The sequence below is a fragment of the Salvelinus namaycush genome, chromosome 19, assembly GCF_016432855.1.
Source record: "Salvelinus namaycush isolate Seneca chromosome 19, SaNama_1.0, whole genome shotgun sequence".
Lineage (NCBI taxonomy): Eukaryota > Metazoa > Chordata > Actinopteri > Salmoniformes > Salmonidae > Salvelinus > Salvelinus namaycush.
The window spans coordinates 22,824,076-22,843,817 of record NC_052325.1 but is presented as its reverse complement, the minus strand read 5'-3'; the positions used below and the strand labels follow the sequence as shown (position 1 = coordinate 22,843,817).

The 19,742-nt window shown below is 44.8% G+C and overlaps 1 protein-coding gene and 2 non-coding genes across 5 annotated transcripts; all 3 read right to left on the bottom strand.

Moving 5' to 3' along the window:
• Positions 1 to 1,134: 1,134 nt before the first annotated feature.
• Positions 1,135 to 19,579, bottom strand: LOC120064224 (splicing factor 3B subunit 1). Of its 3 annotated transcripts, none has more exons than XM_039014651.1 (23): positions 19,534 to 19,579; positions 18,551 to 18,726; positions 18,195 to 18,296; positions 17,858 to 17,972; positions 14,985 to 15,064; positions 14,063 to 14,281; positions 13,345 to 13,813; positions 12,990 to 13,111; positions 12,332 to 12,631; positions 11,920 to 12,099; positions 11,734 to 11,820; positions 11,167 to 11,437; positions 10,704 to 10,849; positions 10,011 to 10,157; positions 9,623 to 9,748; positions 9,119 to 9,340; positions 7,694 to 7,876; positions 6,939 to 7,050; positions 4,613 to 4,733; positions 4,236 to 4,367; positions 3,757 to 4,029; positions 3,080 to 3,296; positions 1,135 to 1,397 (listed from the first exon to the last, which is right to left on the bottom strand). In XM_039014651.1, exons 1-23 carry the CDS (start codon positions 19,559 to 19,561, stop codon positions 1,239 to 1,241), a joined length of 3,987 nt encoding a protein of 1,328 aa, XP_038870579.1. In that variant the 5' UTR covers positions 19,562 to 19,579; the 3' UTR covers positions 1,135 to 1,238. The 3 variants fall into 3 exon arrangements, with proteins under 3 accessions (XP_038870579.1, XP_038870580.1, XP_038870582.1); XM_039014652.1 differs by having other exon boundaries at positions 13,345 to 13,810; XM_039014654.1 differs by lacking the exons at positions 17,858 to 17,972; positions 18,195 to 18,296; positions 18,551 to 18,726; positions 19,534 to 19,579 and adding an exon at positions 15,432 to 17,845.
• LOC120064539 lies at positions 8,079 to 8,148 on the bottom strand. The gene has a single exon (XR_005478610.1). It is a non-coding gene; the product is annotated as a small nucleolar RNA R38 (small nucleolar RNA).
• Positions 12,743 to 12,891, bottom strand: LOC120064538. Its single transcript, XR_005478609.1, has one exon. It is a non-coding gene; the product is annotated as a small nucleolar RNA SNORD15 (small nucleolar RNA).
• Positions 19,580 to 19,742: the final 163 nt, after the last annotated feature.

The following is a 19,742-nucleotide window of genomic DNA, read 5'->3' as shown; positions in this document are numbered from 1 at the left end:
TTTCTGGATGAAATGTACATTTCAGTCATTTGACAGATACTTTTCCAGAGCGACTAACAGGATACATTAGGGTTCAGTGCCTTGCTCAAGGGCAGTTTGATTTTTCACCTAGGCGGCTCGGTGATCTAAACCAGCGACCTTTTGGTTACTGTCCCAACACTCTTAACCGCTAGGCTACCTGCCCAAATATAGGTAATTTGGGGTGGTTGATATTCTACACCTGCTTGTGTACATTTAACTGCAGTAAAAACAATCATTCATTTTAACCTAGTGCCTGTGGAACATGAGGTTGTGACATTAAACAAAGTGGCGAAGGTGATCCGTATGGAACTGGAATCTGGAGAATGCTGGTGTGTTCCCACATATTCCACAACGAGTTATTCTACCCATAAGGTTCTAGCTATAGGGAAAAAAGTTGGTACTTTGCATAGACTGCTTTCCATCTAGCATATTATCACTCCTATGAGAAGACATGTCTCGTGCTTTATTTTTGACTAACTCAAAATAAAGCACATGTGGACATTTATTTTATACACAAACATTTATTTATTCAAATAAAGCAACATTCTGATAAGAACAAAGGGGTGATCACTGATAGGTGAGCAGAGGATTGAGAAGGAATGGCCGTTACAGAGGACAGTACACAGAAACCATGCCAATATTTTAAAGAACTTCAAAACTCACTGACTTGCTTTTCCATTCGTTAACATGGCTAACTTACATCCTGCACGTCACTGTACTGCATGTGTCGATCATTCCTTATGGAAATTATAAAAGAAATAAAACAATACATAAGCTCTAAGAAAAGTTTCAGTTTTATATTTCTTTCTCCCTAATCATATACTGTTTTTATTAGATTAAAATGGACCAAGTCCTATCTACACACCAAGAGAGATAGGACGAAAAGTGAAAAGAGAGAGAGGAGATGAAAGAGAGGAGGGAAAGGGGAAGAGATCAGCAGAGAGCGAGTGAACGGAGAAAGAGAGAGCGTGAACAGAGAGATAGAAAGAGAGTGTGAACAGAGAGAAAGAGATCGTGAACAGAGAGATAGAAAGAGAGTGTGAACAGAGAGAAAGAGATCGTGAACAGAGAGATAGAAAGAGAGAGAGCGTGAACAGAGAGAGAGAGAAAGAGAGAGAAAGAGTGGAGAGAGAGAGAGAGCGTGAACAGAGTGAAGAGAGAGAAAGAGAGAGGGCGTGAACAGAGAGAGAAAGAGAGAGAGTGAACAGAGAGCAGAATCACAGGAAGTACTCCAGCTCATAGCGGAGGTAAGGGTTCTTCTCATCGTTGTAGACGTGGGGGTAGTGAGCGATCAGAGCATCCTGGGAACCGATGTAGATCGAGTTATAGATCTTCCAGTAGACGTCTCGGACCTTCCTGGCTGGGTGGAAGAGACCCTGGAGAGAGGAGACAAGGTTAGAGAGCATTACCAACTCAACGGCTGCACTTACAGTGCTAGTATCATTATGGCTTATTTGTTTAGGCATTTTTTGTTGAGGGGGTTACAGGTACATCATCTCTGCACATTTTTAAGTTAATAAAACATGTACCTGTAGGTAAGAAATATATAGAGTTTAATAATAATATATTCAGTATAAAACAGGAAAAAACTAAAAAGTAGACCTCCACCCCAATCACCCATCATGTTCCCATTCAAGCCCCCCCACCAAACACCCCCGGAAACCATGTTTTCCACCCCTTCCCACAAGGTATGTTGCTTTTTATGAAATACACTACATGACCAAAAGTATGTGGACACCTGCTCGTAAAACATCTCATTCCAAAATCATGAGCATTAATATGGAGTTGTTCCCGCCTTTGCTGCCACAACAGCCTCCACTCTTCTGGGAAGGCTTTCCACTAGATGTTGGAACATTGCTACGCAACTGGATTAGTGAGGTCAGCACTGATGCTGGGTGATTAGGCCTGGCTCGCAGTCTGCGTTACAATTCATCCCAAAGGTGTTCGATGGAGTTGAGGTCAGGCCTCTGTGCAGGCCAGTCAAGACCTTCCACACCGATCTCGACAAACTATTGTTGTATGGACCTGGCTTTGTGCACGGGGGCATTGTCATGCTGAATCAGGAAAGGGCCTTCCGCAAACTGTTGCCACAAAGTTGGAAGCACAGAATCATCTAGAATGTCATTGTATGCTGTAGCATTAAGATTTCCTATCACTGGAACTAAGGGACCCGAACCAGGAAAAACAGCCCCAGCCCCATTCCTCCTCCACCAAACTTTACAGTTGGCACTATGCAATGGGACAGGTAGCATGTTCCTGGCATCCGCCAAACCCAGATTAGTCCCAGATGGTGAAGCTTGATTCATCACTGCAGAGAACACATTTCCACTGCTCAAGAGTCCAATGGCGGCGAGCTTTACACATTTCCAACCGACGCTTGGCATTACACATGGTGACCGTAGGCTTGTGTTGTGGCAGCTCAGGTGTGGAAACCCATTTTATGAATCTCCGACAAACAGTTATTGTGCTGACGTTGCTTCCAGAGGCACTTTGGAACTTGGTAGTGAGTGTTGCAACTGAGGACAGATGATTTTTACACCCTAAGCGCCTACCACTTTGCGGCTGAGACGTTGTTGCTCCTAGACGTTTCCACTTCACAATAACAGCACTTCCAGTTGGACCGGGGCAGCTCTAGCAGGGCAGAAATTTGACGAACTGACTTGTTGGAAAGGTGGCACGTTGAAGGTCACGGAGCTCTTCAGTAAGGTCATTCTTCTGCCAATGTTTGTCTATGGAGATTGCATGGCTGTGTGCCCAATTTTATACACCTGTCAGCAACGGGTGCGGCTGAAATAGCTGAATCCACTCAATTGAATGGGTGTCCACATACTTTTGTATATATAGTGTATCCACCGCAGTTTGTTCACGGACTTCATAACGGTATGTTGCTGTTGATAGTGATATCACTTTTTACATCTTAAATCTTTCTGGACATTTTATGTTAATTCTCAACACTCAACTATTCTAGAATGGTACTTGTCATCTAGTAGCAGATAGTCAATCGGCTCCCTGTCTGTCAGAGCAAGGAGATGAGTGATGTAGTATCAGTCAGGTTTACCTGCAGGCAATACTGCAGCATGCGGCAGGGGCCGATCGCCACCCTGAGACCCTCCAGGGCCCCCATGACAGCCTGGATTACATGGGGCGACGTCTCAAACACGTTGGGCCACACGTAGTTCAACAAGTGGTTAAGGGAGTCCTCACAGCCGAAGCCGTAGACGCCCAGGGACATGTGCTGCACCACGGCACTGGCAGTCTGTCTGTGGACCAGGTCTCTGCAAGGAGGAGAAAGAGGAAGAGGGTTACCATGGAGCCAGTCCAAAGGTGCAAAGCAGCAGGTGGGGTCTACTATATATTCTAATTCTGTGGAGGAAATCCACAATGAATGACACTTGACTTTTCATTTGTAACCAACAGGTGCAGGGTGAGAACAGAAGTGAACTGGATGTCAGATCTGCCAGTTCTGTGTCCATCTTGTGAAGTACTAGTCCTGATCTGACCATGGATCAGTCCAACAGGCGACAATGATTTGCAGGCATGTTACAGCACATTCAACCGAGTGATCCCTAACTGTTACAGACAGAACTGATCTTGGACAGGATCGTGTGGCTATGTAGCTTGATGCATTTACAATACTTGGAAAATGTTATGTTTTCTGTTTATTGACTACAGGGTTACTGTGACTTTAGTCAGCCCACCAGACTGATTGTTAGTTATAATGTTTGGTCCTCTCACCTGTCCATCAGTGCGTCCTCCAGCAGGGGAGTGACAGCATAGATGTAGTCCTTGCCCATCTCCCCGATGTACTCAAACAGGAAGGACAGGGACTTGAGCACGCCGTTCTGCACGTTGAGCTCAGGCACGCGGTACTCGTTCATGAGGGCGGGGAGCACGGTGAAAGGAGAACAGGTCTCAGCCACAATGGCGATGGCTACGGTGGTACACACTCTGTTCTGACGCTCCTGAACCTTCAGGTTGTTGAGTAGTGTGGCCAGCACGTCATGGGGTCTGGAGGGGTGGAGAGGTCAATGATAGGCTAAATATATACTGGTTACCATGACAGTAACAGGTGAAGTATCACCAAGCATCATTATAATACAACTTTGAGACAACATTTTTCATGGATGCTCAGAAACCCTAATAAATGTGCAGTAATGGAGATCAACAACTCTTGAGAGAAGTATTGGGCAGTAGCCAGAGACAGGAGGACTCACCCGATAGCCTTGGCGATGTATCCAAAGGTGTTGACAGTGGCTCTGCGGATGGCCTTCTTGTGGGCCTTGAGGAGCTCCAGCAGCTCAAAGCAGATACGCATCCACTCCCTGGCCGACACGTACTCAGCACCCCTACACAGACAGACCAGGGTAGGAGTTACAACATTGTTAATGAAACATCTACTATTATACCATATTTACACATATGGTTACGAGTCAAATATTGGAATTTACTAGTGAATGTGTGTAAAAGATTGGACTGTACTGGTGAATGTGTGAGTCATAGATTCACACTATAATGTAGTCCAATCTTTCAAAGATTGGACTTTAGTAGTGAATATCTGCATGTGTGTGTGATTCCTTTGCTACAGACATACCTGTCAGCAATCCTGCCCACCAGGTCAATACAGTTCTCCTGCACCTTCTCATGTCTGTTCTTCAAGATGGGTGTCAGCCGAGGTAGCAGGTCTTTGATTGGTGGAGTCATCTTGTGCATACCTGAGTGACAGCACAGACAACCAATCAGCTCTCTGGAAGCATATCACCAAGTGGTACCACCTCTACTATCCTAACTTAAGCATAACCACTCTTATAGGATTACTGCTGTTAAACCAGCCCAATACTTGTTCTTCACTGAACTCAACGAACACAAGTCATTCACAGACATCTCTCTACCCACTGGAGCACTTTCTCAAATGATTTCAGCCCGTCTTAGGAAGTGAGAGGGCTAAATTAGTGGGCTGAGAGTGTATGGAGCTACAAGACAGAGATTGGATAGCATTTTGGAAAATAAAACTTTTTATTTTTTATTTATTTTACATTTATTTAACTAGGCAAGTCAGTTAACTTCTTATGGCTGCAGGGGCAGTATTGAGTAGCTTGGATGAAAGGTGCACAGAGGTGCCCAGAGTAAACGGCCTGCTCCTCAGTCATAGTTGCTAATATATGCATATTATTATTAGTATTGGATAGAAAACACTCTGAAGTTTCTAAAACAGTTTGAATTATGTCTGTGAGTATAACAGAACTCATATGGCAGGCAAAAACCTGAGAAAAAATTCAAACAGGAAGTGGAAATTCTGAGGCTGGTTGATTTTCAACCAAGATCCTATTGAAATCACAGCGAGATATGGATGAGTTTGCACTTCCTACGGCTTCCATTAGATGTCAACCGTCTGTAGAACCTTGTCTGATGCCTCTACTGTGAAGGGGGGCCGAATGAGAGGGGAATTAGTCAGGTCTGCCATGACCTGACTATTCTTTGACCATGCGCGTTCACATGAGAGGGAGCTCTGTTCCATCGCTCATCTGAAGTCAATGTAATTCTCCGGTTGGAACGTTATTCAAGATTTATGTTAAAAACATTCGAAAGATTGATTCAATACATCGTTTGACATGTTTCTACTGACTGTTACGGAACTTTTGGACATTTCGTCAGCTTTTAGTGAACGCGCTTCCTGACGTTGGATTTGTTTACCAAACACGCTACAAAAATAGCTATTTGGACATAAATGATGGACATTACCGAACAAAACTAACATTTCTTGTGGAAGTGTGAGTCCTGGGAGTGCATTCCGACGAAGATCAGCAAAGGTAAGTGAAGATTTATAATGCTTTTTATGAGTTTTGTTGACTGCACAATTTGGCGGGTAACTGTATGGCTTGCTTGTGGCTGAACGCTGTTTTCAGATTATTGAATATTGTGTTTTGCCGTAAAGTTTTTTTTAAATCTGACACAGCGGTTGCATTAAGAACAAGTGTATCTTTAATTCTATGTAAAACATGTATCTTTCATCAAAGTTTATGATGAGTATTTCTGTTATTTGACATGGCTCTCTGCAATTTCTCCGGATATTTTGGAGGCATTTCTGAACATGGCGCCAATGTAAACTGAGGTTTTTGGATATAAATATCAACTTAATCGAAAAAGACATATGTATTGTGTAACATGAAGTCCTATGAGTGTCATCTGATGAGGATCATCAAAGGTTAGTGATTCATTTTATCTCTATTTGTGCTTTTTGTGACTCCTCTCTTTGGCTGGAAAAATGGCTGAATTTTTCTGTGAGTTGGTGGTGACCTAACATAATCGTTTGTGGTGCTTTTGCTGAAAAGCATATTTGAAATCGGACACTTTGGTGGGATTAACAACAAGATTACCTTTAAAATGGTATAAGACACATGTATGTTTGAGGAATTTTAATTATGAGATTTCTGTTGTTTGAATTTGGTGCCCTGCACTTTCACTCGCTGTTGTCATATCATCCCGTTAACAGGATTGCAGCCATAAGAAGTTAAGAACAAATTCTTATTTTCAATAATGGCCTAGGATCAGTTAACTGCCTTGTTCAGGGGCAGAACGACAGACTGTACCTTGTCAGCTCGGGGATTCCATCTTTCAACCTTTCGGTTACTAGTCCAACGCTCTAACCACTAGGCTACCTGCCGCCCCAAATTACTTTTCATTTGTAACCAACAGGTGCAGGGTGAGAACAGAAGTGAACTGGAGGTCAGATCTGCCAGTTCTCATGTTGGCGTCCATCTAGTGAAGTACTAGCTCTGATCTGACCACGGACCAGTCCAACAGGCGAGAATGACTCGCAGGCATGTGACTGAACACCAAAGGGTCATCAACCTTAGTGTCAACATGCTATTGGTCAGAAGACAGGGAGTTGTAGTAGTGAGGGGGTAACGTTTACATACCGATGACATTGACGATGGCCTTGAGAGCACCAAGGATACTTCCCAGTACTTCAGGATACTCTTCTCCTAGATACTCATATAACACCACTCCCAGGTGACCCATCAGCTTCTCCTGTGGAGAGAGAGAGAGGTTTAGAAAGGGAATCAGCTTCTCCTGTGGAGGAGAGAGAGAGAGAAAGGGAATCAGCTTCTCCTGTGGAGGAGAGAGAGAGAGAAAGGGAATCAGCTTCTCCTGTGGAGGAGAGAGAGAGAGAAAGGGAATCAGCTTCTCCTGTGGAGGAGAGAGAGAGAGAAAGGGAATCAGCTTCTCCTGTGGAGGAGAGAGAGAGAGAGAAAGGGAATCAGCTTCTCCTGTGGAGGAGAGAGAGAGAGAGAAAGGGAATCAGCTTCTCCTGTGGAGGAGAGAGAGAGAGAGAAAGGGAATCAGCTTCTCCTGTGGAGGAGAGAGAGAGAGAGAAAGGGAATCAGCTTCTCCTGTGGAGGAGAGAGAGAGAGAGAAAGGGAATCAGCTTCTCCTGTGGAGGAAAGAGAGAGAGAAAGGGAGGTTTAGAAATGAAAGAAGAACTCCGTCAGTGAAGGTGAAATCATTGCAGTGTATATATATATATATATATATACATACATACACACACACACACACACACACACACGTGTGAGATAGACTGTATTTATGTATATATGTGCGTGTGTGCAATACGAGTGTGTGTGTTGGCATGTGCATGTGCGTGTGCATGTGAGTGGTTGGGAAGACTAACCTCCTGGCAGGTCTTCATGACCACGGCGGTGCGGGAGATGAGGTCAGCAGCCTGCTGGCGGACCTTGGCGGACTTGTTGTTGAGACGCCACAGCACTGTACCACAGATCTGAGGCAGGTAGGGCTTCACCCTCTTCCCCAGGGCATTCACCACCGTGCCAAACCCGTTCAACATCACAGAGTCCTACAGGGGTCAGAGGTCAAGTCCTACAGTCAGTCATATTCTACACAGGTAGGCTAATGACGGACTGAGCATGTCTGTGTCCAAAATGGCATCATATAGAGTGCACTACTTTTGACCAAGGCCAAAGGGCTCTGGTTTAAAGGGAATAGGTTGCCATTTCAGACAACAGCAGTTACACACTCAAATCAAAATGAATCTCCCGTCAAGCCTCAGATTACCATAAATCCACACTGCTGTTCAGACAGGGATAGCTTGTTTCAGCACAGGCTTTTCCCAACGTTATACCCCGAGCCAGGTTCAGTAGGCAAACGTTCTGGGCCCGGTTTCCCAAAAGCATCTTAAGGCTAGGTTCATCATTAGAACCATCGTAGGAGCATCGTTAAATCACCGGGCTGTTTCACAAAACCATCGTTATTAACATTGCACTTGAAAACGCTCGTAATCTAACGCCTGCCTCAGACCATTCGTAGAACAGCTAAGTGCGTCGTTAGATACTTTTGGCCCTTTATACACAGAAGACCTCCTCTAAACATAGAATCACATGGTTTATCTGTCTCTGTGACCACTGTTAACTTCAGAACAAAGTTGACTACAAAAACAAAGTTGGCAATGTCTTGACAATTGATACAAACAAGTGACGTGATCTTTAAAAAAATGCTTTAAAAATATAAATAGTAGAGCTATAGCTCTATGTCAATCACATTGAAATACAGTTCATTTTCAATCGAGTTCTATTTTGTTACTTCTAGACTATTGTTAGTAATTTGTGCCAATTATTATTTGGTAAGCATTATAATAAGCCGCCTCAATATTTGCAGCCGTAGATGGTAATATCTCTTTAGGAGCTGATCCAATGTCAGTATTGACATAATTATAAATGTTAAGGTAAGATTTTAACTGAGAAAGCTGATCCGAGAACAGCAATGCCTTTCTTGCAGTCTTATCAATATCGACACATACGACTGTTCTCTGTAAGGTATTTTGAGAAATGAATGTTACACCTTAGACCATTGTAAGAAAGACGGATCCGTAAAACACTGGAAAGCCTAAGTTCCATTGCTTTTGGGAAACCCTGAAACGTTTCAGATAGAATGGTCAGGAGCCGACCTGATTCCTTATTCTACATGTCAGAGAGGCATGATTGTTCTACATAATCCATTTCTATCTGAACGTTCCACAACATTGTTCCTTGCTGAACGTGCCCCGCCCCCCCCCCCCCCCCCCCCCCCCCCCGGGTCTCACCTCCGTGGTCTGTTCCTGGAAGGCGTACAGGATGCCGTCGATCAGCTGCTCCTCCAGCTTGTGGTCGATGTCAGCAGCTCCCAGGTTCCCCATGATCTTCTCTATGGTCTCCATCACCATCTTCCTGTACTGCTCTGCCTCGTCCTTCAGGTCATCTACTATACGAGAGATGATCTCTGCTGCTCCCACCTTGTTGGCAAGCTCCACTGTGGTGTCCACCAGCTAGAAGATGGGCAGACACAGGGAAGAGGTTAGCTCACAGACCCCAAAAACACCAGTCATAAATCAACTATGACCGGATTTTAATGTTAGTCAGTTGTTGTATTTCTTTGTATTTTACCAGTTTATCCCATTGAGGCTAAAATATATATATATTTTATTGTCATAAAATTGACTACAACTGATTTATGATTGGTTAAACATTTAGTTCAGATCTGTAATCAAGCCAGTCAGCATAAGGGATATGCATGGAGTCGTTCCTGTTTGAGCTGTGTCTGTACCTACCTGTCTGTAGTTGCGTCTGTCCAGGGCCATCCTGTGCTGCCAGAAGTGCTTGAAGAAGGGAGGCAGGATCTCGGTCTTGATGTAGTTGGCTTCCACACCATCAGTACCACAACACTGTTTCACCACCTGGAAGAGAGGGGGAACAACGAGGGTTAGAAACAGGCCACACATACACCAATTCAGTTTGAAGTGTAATACGTAGCATGTGTAACTTATTTTCGTTCTGGAAATGCAACCAACAGGTGCAGGGTGAGAACAGAAGTGAACTGGATGTCAGATCTGCCAGTTCTCATGTTAGTGTCCATCTAGCGAAGTACTAGCTCTGATCTGATAGGTCGAACAAGCGAGAATGAGACGGGCACACACACACACGCACAGGCTCCCTCACCTTGAGCACGATCTTCTTCATCTCCTCGTCAGGGGACTGGAACTCTCTGATGAGGATCAGCATGACCTCTCTGGTGTAGTAGTTAGCATACTCAGCATCCATCAGAGGGATCAGGTAGCCAATGGCCTTCAGGAACGCAGCCAGACCCTGAACACCAGAGGGGAGAGGTAAGAGTTAACTCAGTTACTGTATCCAGACAATTTTGCTGTTTTAAAGATAGATTGCTCCAATTCTACACCTTTTGCCATGGCTTATGCCGTGTTCTTATGCCATCTGAGTGACTCAAACATAACGTTTAAGTTCACACTAAAAACTCTTAAGTGTCCCAAACTTTTTTGCTTCTATAATTATTGTTATGTACATCATATTTTCTTTGTATTATAATGCACATCATATTTTGTGGGGTGGCGGCCACTATTGAATTAATATAGGGGAAACACTGGTATCTATACAGGCAAGGTCCTGAAATGAAGTTGTATTGTGATGTCATGTAACCTTGTTTGTATTAACCTGTTAACTGTTTTAGGAATGTAACCAACAGGTGCAGGGTGAGAACAGAGGTGAACTGGATGTCAGATCTGCCAGTTCTCATGTTGGCGTCCATCTAGTGAAGTACTAGCTCTGATCTGACCACGGACCGGTCCAACAGGCGAGAATGATTCGCAGGCATGTGACAAAGCATTGTGTCCTCACCTTTCCTCTGTGCTGTCGGATACCCTTCCACAGGGGTTTGAGTACGGAGTCAAAGGACTCGATACCGTAGGGCGTGGCAGCCTCAGCCAGGGCGGCGATGGCCAGGGCACTGATGGTCCGCACCTTCTGCTGCTCATCTACTAGACCTGAGGGGGGCAGACACGGCGGAGGTCAGATCATCATATATGTAATCCGTCTTTGTAAAGTGTATTGTGGCCATGTTATCCTTCTTTGTAAAGTGTATTGTGGCCATGTTATCCTTCTTTGTAAAGTGTATTGTGTCCAACAATGCACTTTAAAAAAAACTTGAAATGTCAACCCTCGCACCCTAGATACTAGAAAACTAAACTACTTGAGTCAAATATACTAGTCACTCCTAAATATAACTAATGTACTATTACTAGAAAACTAAACTACCCCCTCAGGTCCAACAGCATCCTCAGGCAGTGGCCCCTTCCCTCACCATGCTCGATGATCTCCACCAGACTCCTCAGATGGGGCAGGATGGCACAGCCCATGAGGATGGCGATCTGCTGGACAATCTTGATGCCCGTGTGGCGGGCCTGCCAAGACTTCTTGCTCTTACACACAGCTTTGAGGAAGGGCAAGAGGGAGGGGATACCCAGAGCGGACGCTACGACAGCAAAAGCTCTTGCTGTTGTATTTCTGACGTATTCATCCATGTTGTCAATATCAGGTCTCATAGTGGAGATCATAGTGGCCAGGCCGGCAGCCTAGAGGGGGAGGGAGGAAGGGAGGGTAAGAGATCAACTAAGATTAATAGGTGTTTATGATACTGCTTGCATAGACATCCTAAGTATAATTTTCTAATGTGATTTCAGGTCAAATTGTAGTAGCTACTTGCTTTAGGAATGTAACCAACGGGTACAAGGTGAGAACAGAAATTAACTGGATGTCAGTCCGGCTACCGAAGTACCAGCCCTGATCTGACCAAGGACCGGTCCAACAGGCATACGACCCAACTGTGGTGGGTGTGTGAGTACATTATAGGGCTGGAAGTGGGGCTCACCTTGGCCAAATTAGAGATGATCTCTCTGCCTTCCACTCTGGCGTAGTAATCTTCATCAATCAGCAGCGGCTCAATCACCACCAGGATCTGGGAACAGAGAGTCAATTAGTGAGGGCCAATCTCGGCACAGGAGACATAATGTAAACCGAGTCAGTGAGTCCCTCGCTCTCACACACAACGACCCACCTTGTGTACATATGGGCGGACGAGATCGTCCAGCTTGTAGAGGATGCGGTCGATGACCTTGACCAGCAGGTGGCGCTCCTGGTCCTCCAGAGTAGGAGACATGAGCAGGGGCAGGATCTGGTTGAACAGGGGCCCTGCTCCAAACTCCCTCGCCTTGTCTGTGATCTGACGCAGGGCAGCCTGAGGAGAGACGCAAGGGGGTTAGACTGGACGGTTGACTTTTCAGTGGGGAGAGTTATACACAAAAAGGAAGATGGCGCTAAGTCTATAGAGATGAAAAGTAACACTAGATAGGCCTATGTCAAACCTTCATAAATCAGATTGTGCTGATAATGGCAGCCATCTTGGTCAGGGAAATGTTCCATTAAATTCTGTGGTCAAGACTATGAGGACAGTTGGTATCTGGTCTCACCTTTCTCATGGGAGGTGTTCCGTTCTTGATCTTCAGCAGCAGTTTCATGATCTTACGCTCCTTCTGTTCCTCTGGGCTCAGAGTGGACTCATCCACCTCAACCAGCAGTTTGTCAAAGTACTGAATGTCGTCTGGTTTGAGGAAGGGCAGGTTCCCACTGGGCTGGTCGTTGATCTGCTTCATGGAGCGGTCCTCCTGCTGCATATGGAAGCCCGTCATGCCCCCCATGGGGGTGGGGGTGGCAGACAGCTTCCGGGCCGGGGTACGGATGGGCACATAGCCTGCTGGTGGGGGAAGGACCTGTGGAGGGAGGTGGGGGATGAAACGTTAGTACTGTTCATTTCTCATACTTTAGTGATTCACTTTATTTACTTCAGTTCCATTCACTCTTTCCCTGTACTGGAATTGAGCCCTTCTCAGACAAATGCCTCGATGTCTTCAACTGAAGAGACACGCTGCTGTGGGGATCCCAACCCAGAGACACAGAACGTGACCCTGGCCCAGTGACCCTAGAGACAGAATGTGTCCCGTTCCGAATCGTCATTGTATCATCACCGAAGACCATTCAATCACTTAATACAGATACTGCATTTGATGTGACAAGTGACGGTTGAGCTCTATTTCTCCAATGTGCTGGGGAGTGGGTGTGTGTGTGTACCTTGTATCCTTCTGGGAACATGGCATCCAGCTCATCGTCTGTGAGAGGTCGGTTCCTCTCGTCTATCTCCCTCTCCCAACGCCAGGCCTGCAGCTGCTCTGGGGTCATGCTCATCAGGTGACCTGACAGGATAGGAAACGCATGCATAATGTAAACATGCCTCAATAACCCAGTATCATGACTTAGTGGAACGTTCTACTACTTCTATTCCTACTACTTCATACTACCAGTAAATTAACAACAGGTACATAATATCAATTCACCAACAGTTATCAGTGTTAAATGAAATTCTACCTCTAAGGAATTTAAAATGGGTTTCAAAGGCCTGGCAGGAAGGCTAGGTGATTAACAGTACCTGGAGAAGGAGTGGCCATATTCATGGCAGGGGTTCCGATGGGAGTTTTCCCAGGGGTCATCAGTGGGGTGGAAGAGCCCATCTGGCTGGCGGGGGTCTCGTCCCAACGGGACTTCCTTTTACTGGCCCCGGGGGTGGGGGTCTCTCCCACTGACTCGTCTCCTCTGTCTGTACGGGGGGTCTCGGCCCAACCACTTCCATGACCAGGGGTCTCCCTCTCCGTCTTGGGGGTTTCGTCCCATCGGTTTTTTCGCACGCTGCCTGTGGCTCCCCCGTGTCCAGGGGTGGTGTGTCCCGGTGTGTCCCCTCTGCCTGGTGTAGCTGCTCCAGCTGGGGTGTGGCTAGGGGTGGGGTCCCACATTCGGGAGCTGGGGGTGGCCCCTGGGGTCTCACTGCCCTTGTTCCTTCCTGGGGTCTCGTCCCAGCGGCTGTTGGAGGGGGTGTGGCCAGGTGTGTGTCCTGGGGTCTGCTGTATGTGTGGTGGGGGGTGTCCAGGAATAAAGGGCTCAGTGAGTTCCAACAGTACAGAAATGTAAACTGGAGAAGCACGGTTGAGTTACTTTGTTCCACTAGGATCTTAAAAAGGCACATTTTAAGTCAAGGCAAATAAACTGCCCCAAAAACACTTCTATATCATTTGCTGATCGAACACCAGACCAAAAAATAATAATTGTAAGGATACAAACTGGATCTGATGAACTAAGATAATAAGTTTTACCTCAGCAGCCTGATCGGCCTGGTCCCAGCTGGACATCTTCTTAGGTGTGCCGGCGTTGCTGGGGGTTCCTGATTGGTCCTGTTTCTCGGCCGTCTGGTCCCAGCGGCGTTTTCGCTTTGCGGCGGCGGCAGCAGCAGCAGCCTGGGAGGCAGCAGAGCCGTTGACAGCCTTCAGGTCTCCTGTTTTGGCCTTCTCTGCCATCTGCTGACGGATCTCTTTCTGCATGGAGGGAGACCGTGAGAACACCAACCAAAGGATAAACACAACAGGGGAAAGTTTCCTGTGGGATTTGCAGGACTTATATCTATTGTAGGCAACGATACACCACACTGAACAATACAATTTCATTGTGTCGGTGTATTTATTATAAACTGGGTGGTTGGAGCCCTGAAGACTGATTGTTTGAAAGCCATGGTATATCAGACTGTATTCCACAGGTATGACAAAACATTACTATTACTTTTCTAATTACATTAGTAACCAGTTTATAAAAGCAATAAGGCACCTCAGGGGTTTGTGGGATATGGCCAATATACCACGGCTAAGGGCTGTATCCAGGAACTCAGTGTTGCGAAGTGCATAAGAACAGCTATTAGCCATGGTATATTGGCCATATACCACACCCACTCAGGCCTCATTGCCTAATTATATCCTTTATAGACACACAACACTCAGAAACATAACCTCAAGACAAAGCCATGCCCTTGGTCTAAAGTAGTGTTTACCAACCCTGGTCCTCCAGTACCCCCACCAGAACACATTTTCATTGTAGCCCCAGACAAACACACCTCCTTCAGCTCATTGAGGGTTTGATGATTAGTTGACAAGTTGAATCAGGTGTGCTTATCCAGGGTTACAATAAAAATGTGTACTGTCGGGGGTACTCGAGGACCACAAAGGGGGTTTATGTGGTCTGTCTTACCTCCTCTTTGGTCAGGTGCTGCTCCTTCATGACGTCCATGTACGACCTGGACTGCAGCTTGGGGTCCGGCGTTTTGCCCCCTGCGCGAAAGAGCACCAACAAGACACAGGGCAGCCGATTAGAACACGCCCCCAGGACCCGGCTTCATAACACACACAGCAAGCACAACAACACAGCCAGCTCAGCTAGGCCCTCACTTTTTCTTTAGGAAACATTTACTGGTTTAGTTCCTTAAGCTGAATCACAACAAGACAACCCTAGATACACAACATACAGACAGTCCTCTCTTGCTTGCCTTACATACAAACATAGCTGTCTAAAAAAAAAACAGGCAGATACATTGAGAAACAGCGGAGGATGTTTTGTCTTTCTTTTAAGGAGATAACAGGAGAGGATAAAGCCATCACTGATGCAGGGGTCCTGGGCTGTGCTCTCCAGAATACGTACACTTTCAGTGCCAAGGGTCCTTCTGCAGTCAGACTTCAACCGGCAGAAAAGAAGCCTAGAAAATGTCTCTTTACCATTAGTAACACTTTGGAAAAGGGTTGGAACTCACACACATAAGCATACCACCTGTGATTTGTTTTTTACGTCACAAAAGAAAAATCCTCCTGGGGCTCAAACTTCAAAATTAAAATAATTAAAATATTCCCCAGAGTGCGAATTACTGATAGCATTTTAAGAAAATGAAGTCAAGATTTTTTTTAAACCAAATCTAGGAATGTTCTGTGAGATAAATGTGTAGCTACTTTATGTAACCCAGGGCAGGGAGAGTATATCTATATATAGTTACACGTATACCTGAGGGGCAGTGGAGGCAACTTTTAGATCCATACGATCAATACCTTAGTTTCAGGGGAACAGGCCACATGCTACTGAACCGTTGCTAGTTTGACCTTGGAGTCCACTGCTATTCCAACTTCCTAAATGTAGATCTTGACTTCCTTTTTAGAAAAATGTTTTAAAAATATATATATTATGAATTACAAGATAAATCTAAAGCAAAAGACCACCATAAAATGGCAGAGGTTTCAATTTAATTCTATAAAAATAAGTCTTTGGTAGAAGACAAAATAAAAGGTTGTTGGGGTAGAGGTTTGTTGAGGTATAGCTGCTTTTCCCCCACCCAGACAGACAACCAGCCAGTGGACCCTGACAAAACTGACAAGCGCACACTTCTGTCTGTTCACCATAACCTACACAGGATGAGTTGCTGCACCCTTAAGAGACTGCAGTACAGGACTGGCAAAGCAGTACTGCTGTAGGAGAGAAATTAAGGACAGTTAGTATGGGCCTGTGGAATTGCGGCACATATATTTCTTGATATGTTTCTATTTTACAAAGATGTGAAATAGAAATATATTTCCACAACATATTTGTATATGACAGAGCTGTCTACATGCAGGTTTGATACAGCCCTACCCCCAGACTACATTGAGGCACTAAGGCCAATTAAATCTCAGACCCTACAGGCAAATTGTTGCATTACAAATAAATTGTTGCAACATGTAAATAAACATACTGTAAACTTAATCTACAAGGTATGTGTTTAGTTAATCAAATGCTTAATGGCTAGTCAAGCTGTAGTCTGAGAAATAGGCCATCCTTGATTAAACTGACGGGCTATTCAGTTCATTCTAACGAACAAACATAAATTTAAGCTGGCAAGACAAACAAGTTGTAGCCAGGTTTAGGCTTTGAGAAATGTGAATATATGTAAGTGACGGCTCCTTGCCCTGTGAGAGGTAAGGGACAGGACAATACTGGAGACAAAGCCCTTTGGCCAAGGATTATACCGTCACTGTAATTCACTGTATTACTTAGACCCCTGGAGCCCAAGTTAAGATCCCTGACCAGATTTGGACTAAATACCATTTCAAATGGGCTTGAAATCTGAGACCATAACTCACTAGTGTTGATGACAACTGCACTATAGTTTGTGTGTGTAAGTCTCATAATTGACTATGTCCTCATCTCTTCTAATGGAACTTCCCTAGCCCCTAGAAGTCTGACAAGCCTGCAGTGGTGGTAACTGACCATAAGCCTGTACAATGATACTATAGTGAAGTGAAGGAAGGGCCACTTGGAAGACAGGGGTGGTAAAATAGCATTGCTTATTACGAGTGTTCTTGTTTTACACAGGAATACTTTAAAGCTTCAGATCTGTACCCAGGTGGGTCGGCAATCTGGGGGCATTCCTTGACTGGGAGCCAAGCTTCAGACAGCCAGCACATTTCTGGCTTCTGACTGCCTCGTGATGGGGTGGTTTGTGTGTGCGTTAATGGGGTCATTGCGTTACCGCTTACTGGGCACAGCAGGGTGCAGCACATTGTATGAGCAGGTGAATTACCCCAAGGATAAGCATCAAATCACAAACAATTAAAAACATTTTGCTACTCACATTACCCAATACCTTTAAATTAAACCGTTCATGATATAGATAGCCACATGGGTCTGTTAACCCTTCGAGACACTCACAGCCGACCTGCCACCCATGTAGTATTAGGTATAATATAACACCTAACCACCTCTCCCTAAAACTTATGGACCACCTTACTGGCAGAAGTTCTATTTCTCACAACTTAGTTCTGAGATGTTTACAATTATTCTCATAGACCGTTTGCCCCAAAAGCAAAGAGATATTATTGAGACAAAATGATGAGTGATAAAAGGCACCCTCGGGCCAGAAAATATTACCAAGGGAAGGTCTTAGTCTGGGGAGCAAGCAGCTGCAAAGTGCTCGAAGGGCTAAGCAGCAAGAGGTGGGTTAGAACCCTTGAAAGGAATCCATGGGATCATGGCAGTTACAGTATAACACATAACATATATCAGGGGAGGACACTATGGAGGGAACATGGAGGGGTGAAATTTACCATCTGCAAAGGGGTCAAGTCGCTCCGGAGAGATGATCATCTGTCGACGTCTGGCCTTGTACTCGTCTTCACGCTCTGCAATCTTAGCGGGCCGGTGTTCGGCGAACGGGTCGTACTGAGAGGAGAGACAACACAGCATGTTACAATACATGCCATCATGGTAAACATTACAGAGTTTGATAAGTAGCCATTATAAAAATGGTGTCTATGACAAAATATGAGCGGGATAATTATGCAAACCCAAAACATTAGCAGTAAGATTTGGTAAAAGGTACTCTGTCAGTTCTGAACTCCAATGTAGAATTCTACAGGAAGAGAGGAAGATGGTGTTGCGAACCTGTTCATCTGACTGTGGTATTGCATTGAGTATAGCCACTGGAGCGTGATATCCCGGTTTCTTCTGTCCAAGTAGACTCGTTGACGAGTCCTCCTCATCATCCTGAAAATAAGAGAGAGACAAGAGTCTGGTTAAGCCTAGCCATTTAAGCCAGACTCTCCCAGCTCGAGGACAACAAGACACATTGGTGTAGCCAACTCCATAAAAAAAAACAGACAGTGGAATAGCTGATGTCTGACCCCTAGGAAGAGAAAGAGGATGTCAGTGTTGCATATAGCAGATGACATGCAACACTTTTCCCAAGTTACAAAGAAAACATGCATCATTACATCACAGGATTTGACATCAGGACTTACATCCTCCTGTTCATTGGCCGCGATGGAGGTGACATATCCAGCGAAGCGGCTGTCGCTGCCACCGTAGATCTCCTGGTCGTAGTATCCAGTGGAGTCCAGGCCCACACCCTGATCTGCTCCCTCCTCCACCAGGGCAGCTTTCATGCCCTGGATCTCCAGGATCTGGGCCTCGATGTCTGGGGGGCAGGGGGGAAGAACAACAGTCATTGACCATCTGGGCATGTTGAAAACTATGTGCAAAAACATCACCAATGATGTCAAGCATATTACCAAATCAAATGCGATTGTACATAAATGTAAATAAATAACCAGCAGTGACAGGTTATACATTAACTAAAATAGATGCCATTGCAACTAATTATTACGCTTGACTACCATGCTCAAATCGTGCGCTGTGTTGACAAAGTAGGACCTGCTAAATTAGTTTACATTTTTGCTTGCCAACGACTAGATAAACCACATAGTTAGCTTTGACTATCATAGCTAGGAACTTACAGAATATCCGGCAGGGTTATTCAGTTACGTTATGTAGTTAGCATTACCTTCAACGCCATCTTAACTAGGTAGCTTTTACAACACCAGTGTGTAAATATATCTAGCCATATCAATATCATAGCAAGTTACGCATGTCTACATCTACACAAACATCCCATAAATAGTATCAAGAGCAAACTAAAATATATATATATATAGAGAGAGAGAGAGATTTTTTTTTTTGAAGGCAATCATGCTTATTGAAATTCTGTATTATCTAGGTTAGCTAGCTTAGTAGTTAGCGGGACGCCATTATCTATTACGCGCCCGGCCTCGTTGCTTTTAGATTGTCAACATCATGTCACGAATGAAAATAGAGCTAAAACATATAACGTTAGCTGACTTATAAACAACAGATGCATTTTTGTCGTATATTTACTATGAAACTGACGTAAGTAAAATTAGGTTATAATATTCATTTAAAACACTTTGTAAATAAATAATCTTACCTTCGTGTGTTTTGGCGATCTTCGCCATTTTGGTGGTTCAATAAGACTGAAACCGGAAGTCAAAATTAATTAATATCCGTTCTGCAAAAATAGATGCGCAGGCATGTGTAAAACAGAGAAAATTTGCATTTCTGCCTAAATATCACAGTTCCCAGTTGCTTGAGAGGGACATATCTGAGGTTTTTAAACTTCAATTAAAATACTTAACG